General features: G+C 36.5%; 1 protein-coding gene across 9 annotated transcripts in view; it reads right to left on the reverse strand.

Annotated features, from left to right (window-relative positions):
- The window catches only part of LOC110031997, a 98,723-nt gene extending 91,626 nt beyond the window's left edge, over positions 1 to 7,097 (reverse strand). For all 9 annotated transcript variants that reach the window (XM_020735482.1, XM_020735488.1, XM_020735484.1 and 6 more), the window contains exon 1: positions 6,981 to 7,097. In XM_020735482.1, coding sequence (XP_020591141.1) covers positions 6,981 to 7,007 — 27 coding nt within the window. In that variant the 5' untranslated portion in view covers positions 7,008 to 7,097. The remainder of the gene's footprint in view (positions 1 to 6,980) is intronic.
- Between the last annotated feature and the right edge of the window lie 3,926 nt (positions 7,098 to 11,023).

The raw sequence follows: 11,023 nt of genomic DNA on the forward strand, positions 1-11,023 counted from the left end.
TATAGCAGGTAAGTTGTTGATAGGCATCCCAATGTAAAGTTTATGCATAAATTTGTATCAAACTTGCATTTTCATGGACAATATTCTATTGTAAATATTGATCAACACCATAATATTATAAGATTATCAATATAAACAAATTATTCTAGCTCTTCTCAGGACGATCTTAATATATAAGTGGATTTTCCCTACGTGTGCTAAAGTAGTCCCTCACTTTAGCTCATCCATGAACTCTTCTATCATCTCAATTTGGATCTCTTTCTCTTGGTTGCAGAAACACTATTTTAATCAGTTTACATTATATTGTAATGAGATCAATCTTTGGCAAACCCTTACAAAATGATTCTACTACAGCTCATCTCTCCAAACCATCTATAGCAAAGCTTTAACTGAAAAAGTAAATTAACATCCTTATGAACAGAAAGATCGATTTGGTCCCTCTTGCGGTTATTAACAACATGTTCTTTTATGGCATTCCCTCATATTACACATCTTGCAAAATATGTGGACATAATTACTCCAATTGCTTTAATTTGCATTGAAATTAAGAAGTTGTATGTTATTAAGTCTAACAACCAAGAACAAAGAGAAACAACAACAAGCCTTTATCCCACTAAGTTGGGTAGGCTACATGAATCCTTTTTCTCCATTGTGACTTATTGGGTGTCATGTTTTCTCTTATTCTAATAAATTAAGGATAATTTTTTTATGCACGAGCACAGGTCTAGTAGGTCTACTTCTACCTTTCTTACCATAAGTCGAATCTAAAACATCTACTCTCCTAACATGATCATCAGATGGTTGAATCTGATGATCAGCTCTAGCATGACAACGGCAACTCCATCTTCATCAGCTCTAGCATGCACACAATTTGAAACAAACTTAAGATAGCATTATATAATCAAAACTTTCAGAGCCTCCCCTTACAGAACTAAGTATAGAAAAAGAATATCATAATCTCATCAACATGTAAGAACATTTGTACAGATCCTTCAAACGAATTATTGCCACCTTCCCTTCCTATAATTAAGGAAATCTACGCCACGGATTCCGGGCGGCATTTTGCTACACAGTAATTTATTGAGTATCGACTCCCTGGTGGATAGGAAATTACATATCAAGTGTTTCAAACGAGGAAGAAACAAGGAAAAAATGTAGCCGCATTCTTTAATACTAAAAAGAAGAATGAGAATAAACTATTCAAATTATTATACACCAATAATCCAGTTAATAATGAAAAGTTCATATACTTGACGCCCTATATATAAGGAGACTAAACCATTATTAAGGATAAACAATTCTAATTCTCATTGCATTTGCCAGCAAAACTCAGTTTAAATGATGATCATGCATGGTTTTGCGCAGATTTTTTCATGTTGCATGTGATGTTAACGGAATCTTTTCAAAGTTTTCACATTTAGTCGTTCGCATGTGACATTGAAGAAGTGGCAATTGTGTGCAACTTTTTTTGGAATTATTAATTTATTGAAAATGGATTAATTGGCTGTTGTTGAGTGGATGAATTTGTTAGAACAGCACGTAAGGGCAAATAAGTCTTTTATTACCTACAGGCAATTTTGTCTTTTGTCATCTATTATGATTTAGTATAAATAAGCTAATAGGTTTAAGGTTAGGTTTATGCAAGAGATTATTGTTGTGAGTCTTAGGTTTAGGGTTTGGGATAGAATTCCTACCTCTTTAATTATACGAATTGGAAGAGAATGCCTACAGCTCGAATTTTTAGGTGTTTAAAAATATGTATTTGGATTATGTTGTTTGGTGTTCATGAAATAAAATAATGATTGCCCTAATTTCTGTGTAAAAATCTGTGTTGGTTGGCATTAAATAGGTATGAGAGCAATCGATCTATGAGAAACAAACAACGATCAAAGTGATCGGTTCTTACATAGTTCTAAATCAGGATCGGAAACCACAAGATCGCAGCAAATAGATCCTACTTTCAGAAGGGCAAGACAGATCGTGTGCAGAGGTCTTCAATGTGAGCAATCTAAGAAACGGTTGATAGGATCATGCGATCCAGTTGCTATAAGCCATGGCTGGAAACCATGCGATCGAGCAGAAGGAACACCAGAATCACACCGTAGAGGGACAGGTGATTGAAGCCTCGCGATACTGTCGCAATTGGAGCTAGCTGGGAAGCAATAAAAGGGATTGTTACATTCAGTCGAGGTTTCATCAATACAGTCATGATAAGAACACGAGATCACACCTTACAGGAGCCAGTGTTCGTGATTGAATTGAGTTAAACTGTCATGATTTGAGGAAGCACAGAGGAGTCTCAACGTGACATAATATCTCTATATAGTCGCGATTAGAGCTAACTAGGAAGTAACAACGGGATCGCGGAGTCCATGGCCACAAATAAACAAGATCATGAGGTAAAGACCGCAGAAAAGTCGAAGGATCGTGGCATACAGCAGTTTTGCATGGTTGTTGATCGAAAATAGCGATCAAGATAGCAATGTAAAAGAGTTTCACGTCTCTTGTGACGAAAAACCGTGATCGAGATCTACAACGTACAGGAATTTGGATTGTAGCTTCCAGGGTTTTGTGCGGCTTCCACTAGTTCCACCGACCGTGTATAAGAATTTCAGAATCACAGCAACCAAAGTTTCGCGAGCGTCAAACCCACGTTCAGAATTACGAATCTCGTGATTTCAGTGTTAATCAGTTCCAAAAACATCAAGGACATGACAGCAAAAAAAGTTGGATGCTTTGGAGGAAAAACTAGTGAAAGGAATTAGTTAAATAAGATATGAAATAGAGAGTATTTCTCAGCTATGAGAGGGAGGTGGGAGGGGAGATTGACAATCCTAGAAGATATGATAAAGAAGATTAAGAAGTCCCACACAAACCCTTCACCGATTGTAGCGAGTCGAGTGACAGCATCTAGAACGAATGTGAGCAGCAACAATCAGAAGAATTCGTGAGACATCAAGGCACCATCGTTGTCTCGGGTGGATTTGGAGCTGCGAGATTTGGTGAAAGAATGGGAAGCGGACTAGAGCTTCAACATTTAAAAGAACATCCAGATGACTGGAACGAGAGGCAGCAGACAAAATGGGATAGCAGACGATTCGAGGCAGAAGAGGATAAATTTAAAGAATTTTAACCCATAACAGAAAACGATGGTGGGGGACCTCAGCAAAGGGTTACATCTACTAGTACAAATTCCATCAGTCGCCGCAACCTTCCAGTTAGAAGGGATTATGGAGCATATGGGACCATATGAGATGATTATGGGGCACCGACTTATGAAAGAAGGGAAATCAATATGGGTCATGAGGGGAATGAACTTCAGTAAGGAAATTGGGGAGGAGACTCGCGCATAAGAATGTTGAAGATGTCGATTTTTGAAGAAGAGGATATCTATGGTTGGATTTATCGTGTAGACGGATACTTTGTTGTTAAAAGGCCAACGGAGGAAAAAAGTTGATGGCAGCAGCCCCGCGTTTGGAAATGAAGTATCTATCGTGATACCAGTGCATAAAACAACATAATCCAATCAGAACCTAGGAAGAGTTCAAAAGGATTGCTTGTTAGAATATTTTTGAGTCATTCAAGAAGGGACTAATATGAATATAAGGAATGATTTGACTTATTGTCAAGATAGTTTAGGGGGCTTTATGAAACAGTATTGGAAGAAAACTTAATGAAGGGTCTAAAACTCGAAATACGTCTGACACTTTGTCCGTTGAGACCGCAAGATTAAGAAGAAACTATGGATATAATGCAGTTGATTGAAGATTATAATGCAATGGAACGAGCTAATAAGAGCAGCAAAAGTGAAGCATCATATTGAACTCTGACAACCATGACGACACTAAAAGCTCAAATAGTGGAAGTCCAAAAGGAGACTTCACAGTACAAGAATCATGGGGGCACAAATGAGGGCGACACTCAAACGTCTTACGGAAATAAAAATCTAGATAAAGCAAGCCCAAAGAGGATGTTTTCTGGTTGATACGAAGTTCAACATAGGATACTGTTGCAAAAATTGAATATTGCAGGTTCTCATAATTTGTGAAAAGGAGTCAGAGGATGAAGAAACAAAAGAAGTTGTGGAGAAAGAGTAACACCAGCATTTTTTCCGCCTTGAGAACAAAGTATTTTTGGGAGGGAAGTGATGTTAGATCAACACCTAAGGGCAAATTCATTTTTTATTAGCCTAAAGACAATTTAGTCTTTTTTCATTTATTATGGTTTAGTATAAATAGGCATAATATGTTTAGGGTTAGGGTTATGCATGAGTTATTGTTATGAGTCTTAGGTTTATGGTTTGCGAGAGATTTCCTACCCCTTGAATTGTCGGAATTTGAAGAGCTAGCCTACTTCATGAATTGTAGATGTTTATCTTTATATATTTAGATTGTGTTGTTTGGTGTTCGCAAAATTAAATATATGTTTCACTAATTTTTGTTAGATGACTTGTGTCAATTCCTATCAAATTTTTTCATAGTCTGATTCGGTGTTAATCCCACCATCAAGTTCAATGAAACTTTTGTCACGTTTAAGTGAGAGTGTTCGTCTTCATCTACCACCACCTTTAGTGTTTCCTCATTTGTCTCCCCATCACAAACTTTGAGAACATGTAAGGTATGATCTTTGCAATGGTGTCCTGTGACGAGCTTCTAGTTACATAGGAAACATAACCCCTTAGCTCGCTTCTCCTGAATCTTTTTTTTGTATGGCATTTGTAATTGCCTCTGGTCGTGAACCGTTATTCTTGTCCGCGCAGCCTCCTAATGAAATCCCATTGTTTGACTTGCTAATGAAATCCCATTGTTTGACTTGTTGATATCATTGTGGTTGTAACATTGTGATGTGTCGCTCGATTTGTGTTACTCTTGTTAGCTTGTTCCATTGCATTTTTATCTTCAATCGGTTGCACTAATTTCATAGTTTTCCCCAATCCTCCCGGTCTCAAGATATGAAAAGATGCTCAAATCTCTAGATTTAACCATTTTCATGAATTTTTCTTCCAACACTTCATCTGTCATCCCTCTCAAAAAATCATATAGCATATCAATTTTTTTCATATACACCATGACAGGTGCTTCTTAAACCAACGCAAAAAAATGCTCGTGTAATTCTCCTTCTTGAGAAACTCTCAAACACTCCAACAATTGATCATTGAATTCTTCTCAAGTTCTGATTGAATCTCTAAGATCTGGAAGGGGTTGAAAAGGTTTAGGGGACTTACAGAATACTATCGAAAGTGTGTGAAGGTTATAATTCAATTAGGTGGCTATTGACGAATGAGTTGAAGGATAACTTTCAATGAGGGAAAGTGATAATCAAGACTTTTAAGAAGTTTAAGAAGACCATGATGAGCGTGTCAAAGCTAATGGCAAGGACCAGATTCAAGCTAATTTATGAGCGGAGGTAACATGACTTGATCAAGCAAAATTTTTTTCCACCTTAAGGACAATGTGTCTTTTTATGATAGGAGTATTGTTATGTTGGTACCTAGCCTAAGGGCCAGTTTAGTCTTTTATTAGCATGAGGGCAATTGTATCTTTTATTATTTAGTATTATTTAGTAGAAATGGACTCTAATAGGTTTAGGGCTAGAGTATGTATGAGATTATTGATGCATCTTTAGGTTAGGGTTTAGGATAGATTTCCGGTCGAATCATAAGAATTGGGATAGATAGCCTTCCTCTCGTATTGCAAATGTTTATCTTTTATCCATGTTGAATGTTTGATGTTCTAGCAACATAATATTATTTGCCCTAATATTTGTGTGAAATTTGATTCTACTCCTATCAAAATTCTCTTTTTTAGAGTTGCTTGAGAACTAATCCTATTCCGTTTCCATGTGTACTTCACTGCAAATATAGTTCATGCCTTCCTAAAGGCTTTGATCCTCATAGAGCTGGAGTCATCAGCTCACAAGCATTTCATTTATTGTATATAAATTAATTTATTTGCGCCTTTTTTCTAATACGCCTATTTGCACCACTGCTTTGTCTTTTGTATCTGAGTGCCTCAAGGTTTATCAAAGGATAGGAGGTCTTCAGTGGCAGTGTATTTGTTGCTCCTGCAGCCAACAATTTCTTTTCAAGACACTTAGTCATTCCTATAGTTTTAATCCATTAGTTCCGCCAACACTCATTATGGGAGTTTCTAGAATGGACCAAGCATTACAAATTTGTTTATAATCATTATCGGTGATATTTATGCCAAGATTCTCAATGTAAAAAATCAGACATTCACAATAATTAAATAATTTATCGATAGTACTGAAGCATTTAACCAAAATAAAATTTACTCCTCTGATTGAAAAGATTTTTACCTTCTATTTTCAGTCCTATCAGTTTAGGTTGGATGTGACATTCCCTTGAGTGAGAAGCAAGTAAAATTGACAACTTACAGGTGAAGACGACCATTCTTTTAGTATAGAGACCTTGTATTTTTTTCTACTTAAGTGGCATCTTATTTTGATCAATTTCTTCCAAAACATTTTATAACTAATGTCTCAAGATGCTCTATTTTGAATTAAATTTGCAATAAAACGGATTTCAATTGTAAGAAAGAAATTCAATTGCTCGTTGCTTTTTGCTCATTTGAATTTCTTATTGATTTCTTTGAGTTGATAAATGTTAAGTCAACATTTGTTTTCATTTTATTTCTTTCATTAATTAGCACCTAAGCAATAAATTGTTTAGTTAGTGATCTTAGATTTGTGAATTCTCATTTTTTATGTGATCCACATTCAATGCATCGACCACGAGACCAGTCCCCCCACCTCATCCGACGAACCCATCAACCCTTCGACAGAAAACAGAACAGTCCCTAACGGAAACGGTCAAACATATGCATTTCACCATCTAGCACCAACCATTCTGGAATGTCATAAGGAAGCGTGTGCAATCAACCATTTTCCATTAAAAGACAAAAAACAGTAAATGAAAGAAAGAAAGATAAAACAAGATAGCTCAATAGAGCCATTCTCACCTCCGATGCTTCCCCTCTTCTCTTCATTCCGAGTGAAGTGAGAGAGGCGGTGGAGATTAGGGTTTCGAATGCGTGGGAACCGATGCAGATCCAAAGCAAATGGAAACAGCTTTAGGAGAAAATGGAGTGTTTCTGAAATATAAAATCCTAATCAGATGCCACGTGTTATAATGGACGCTTCTGATCCTGACTCGTTCTAAACGGCGAGAGAAAAGAACTGGCAAATTGACGTGATGGCGGGAACATAATTTGGGGCATTTACATAAAGACCAACCTAAATTTGTTATTTACAAATCAAACGTTTTCTTTCATCCGTTTTCCAATTTCTCACTCAAAATATTAAAATTTGTGGTTAAACACCGACTCTTAGGCTCCATTTGGAACCACGGCAAGAGAGAGAGCGGCGTGGGTTGTCCCTTCGAATTTCTGTCCTTTGACGGGAACGCGGTTTGCGTAAAAAGTCGGTCGCGGGATGGATCCCGTGGAACAGCTTTCTCGATCGGCTTTTTATGCATTACCCCTCATCGAGCCTCCCCCTCCCTCTTTCGTCTTCTCCTCCTCGTTCGTTCAACTTGTTACGCCAAGGCAAGCTTTGCGATCCTCCCCCTCCCTCCTTCGTCTTCTCTCATGTTGCCCACGTTCTCAGTTCTTTTTCCTCCTCCTCCTCGTCGTCTCCAAGCTTTGGTCATGATTTGTCTTCCTCTTTCGCCATCGTCCTCTTTTTTTCGTTCGTCTTCCTAATCTTTTCTTCGCCTAGAAATGCAATTTCATTGGTCACGGTTCATCTCTTCTTTTCGTTTTATTGGACCATTTTTCTTTTTGTTCGTCTTTCTAATCTCACTGAGAAATGCAACTAAAAGAGGATTTGAAATATATGCAAATTTGAAAACATTCTGAATATGTTCTGATACGCTACCAACAAATTTTCATCATCTGACACGAATCTCGATGCTATATTTTGAGCAATAAATATTCAAATCTGCATAAAAAGCCATCCAGATCTCTTATTTCAGCAAATTTATGGTCAAACTGACCGACTCGATGAGACAAACCTAATGATATCAAATTTAGTCAAATCCAAGTTAAATCAAGTCGAGATTAAGCGATTAAACTATTCTTGAAAGATTTTCGGACACATTTAAAAATAAAACGCATGTCAAATTCAACGAGTTTATAGTTGAATTTAACGTCTCGACAAGAAGAATCCAACGAGCCTAAGATTGCTCAATTTTGATATTGTTAAGGCGTCTGAATGACCATCAAACGTCATCTGATTAATGGAAGCTCTCCGGACCATCTGATCAAAATAGTTCATATTTCTGCATTAATTACACCCAGAACACTATAAATAAAGTCATATCCCTCATATGAAGGAGGATGCTTGAGAGAGAACATGAGGCTTTGAGAAGGAATTCAAGTCCAACATCATCTCTGTCATCGTCGATCCCCATCAAACACCACAGACTATCGGCGACCACCGCTCACCTCTGTCGGGCGCCCGATCACCCCTAATTTCCGTCAACCACCGTCGACCGTCCTCTACCACTGTCGTCTGCTATCAACCACCGTCGACCTCCATCGACCACCTTCCATCGTCGTCAATCACCGTCGACTTTCGTTGACCTTCGTCGTCCATCGTCGATCACGACCAATCATCATCAATCACTACTAACCAGACACTGTCAGTCGGCGCGTAATCTAAAAATCTAATAACACTTTCTTGTATGCGGGACAAAGGATTTCTGTAAATATCAATCAATAATGGATTTTCGTAATTTGGGATTAGGCTATGTGGTTTTTCCCTTTACGGGTTTTCCACGTTAAAGTTACCAGAGTCCTCACTGTTTGTTTCTCTTTCATCTCTGTGTGTTGAATTCTCGTACAATGCTAAAACGATAATCAATTACTCTACCGTCGTGAATTTTCTAGCACTCATCATGTTCAAATTATTTCATTGTTGTTCTTGTAGTTATTAAAGTTTAGGTGTTAGATATGTAAGCACAAAAGAATTCTGTTATATGTATGTAAATGATTCTTCATTTCCCAAGAAATAGGTGGCTAAATAGATTTGGGTAAGCACAGTTTATGCAAGCACAAATGAATTTGTGCATTTTACCCACACACACAGAGATATATATATATATATATATATATATATATATATATATATATATATATATACACACACACACACAGATATATACATATATATATATATATATATATATATGACATAAAACAACGACCCGATATGAACTGCATGCGATGCAATGAACAGGATTCAATATCAGGGTGATCTTATTGTTAATCCGTTCATTTTTTATATATACCTTAATAGTTGTTAACTTTTTATCTGTGTTTATGCAACTGTTTTAGAGACTTAAACCTCGAACATAGCTGTATAATGAACACTCAGTCAACCCTCTGAAAAAAAAACTTAATTAATGTGAGGCCAAAATTAAGTCATACCTACCAGACCTTCATGGTCTAACTCCTAGTAAATGAGCCAACAAGTTTGCCATTTCTGTTCATTGAAATGGTTAAAATACAGATTAACTGTTCTTTAAATATGAAAATTCAAATACAACATGCTCACGTGGATGAGAAGCCATGTATTTATCCGCCTTTCTTCTTAGATGTTTTAATTAATAATGGAGGGATTTACATGCATAGCACACAAATTCATTAGAATTATATATCTAACACCTAAACTTTATAATTTACTTTCTCAATATAAAAAATATTCAAATAAAAACAAAATTAACATCCCACCGTTAAAAGTCCTAGCCCCATTAGCTTCGAGAAGTTTCACTGCCGCTCGATCATGACAAAACTGTAAGAGTTCTGAAATTGCCCACTTTCTCCCACAGAACCTGTAGGATTTAAAAAGATGTCATTTTTGCTGATTGTAAGGAGGAGGAATGGGATTTAAGTTGTCATTTTTTTAATGTTTTGGCTGAATGCCTTCCTCAATGATTTTGGGTAGGAGCGAAGCATGAGAAGTGGAACCCTGTCAAGATGTGATAAGTCAATTAACAAATAAGATTGAATAATCAATGAGATTAATGTCAAACCTCGGCGATCTTCATAAAGCTCTGTGAAACGGTTCGGCTAACCAACAAGGAGGTTGAATGAAAGATACCCACGGGCTGAGCCAAACGAATGAGATCGTATCATTCGGCAAACGAGGCGAGCGAACCAGAATTCAAGAAGTTATAGGGATGTCCAATCGAAAAACCTTTATACTATCTTGACCTGATTCAATTTATTATTGCCTAGCAGACAAGCACGGGTTGACGAATAAGAAATATGCCACCATTAGTCGATAATTTTTTATTAGTTTAATTAAATGTATTGTGTAGATGATCATGATTCCCCTACATTTCTTTACGTAGGAAAGAGTCTAAATGTAATTATGTACTCAAGGTGTCTCCTATACCTATAAATAGGGGACTATTTCATGAGAAAATATTCTAGCCACTTATTTTTACTGTTCATTATCTTCTCTTTCATTTGTTTTACGTGTTCTATTCCTTGGGCATGATTCCAGGACACTTTTAAGTCTTTTAAGTTCAACTATATATATATATATATATATATCAAATACTTGAATTTGGTCTTATAAGATTTTTTTTTTTTTCTGTTTGATTTCATTCATTTATATGCACTTAAAATTTAGTAAAGAAGCTTATGAAGTATCAAATTGATGACAGTTAGGGTTCTGTTTTAAACACTTTTAATAAACTGGGGAAAATGGTTAATCTTCTAGAAATATCTTCCTCACAATTGTTTTCACGTAGCTGCAACAAACAGAAAACCAACTTCTCCGCAGCAGCTTCCCCACAGTTATTTCTTGAGACAGCTAAGCTGCAGCTGAAAAGTTAGAACTTTGCAACTACGCCAAACAGACCCTTATTCTATATTTTCTATCATAATCTTCATAGTTTGACCCTGACTGGCATAAATATATCAATTTTGTAGCTCAAAATAAATCACCTTTGTAGATTTGAAAATACCAATATTTCATGCGATATATATATATA

This window comes from Phalaenopsis equestris, unplaced genomic scaffold (assembly GCF_001263595.1).
Source record: "Phalaenopsis equestris unplaced genomic scaffold, ASM126359v1 Scaffold000873, whole genome shotgun sequence".
Classification (NCBI taxonomy): Eukaryota; Viridiplantae; Streptophyta; class Magnoliopsida; order Asparagales; family Orchidaceae; genus Phalaenopsis; species Phalaenopsis equestris.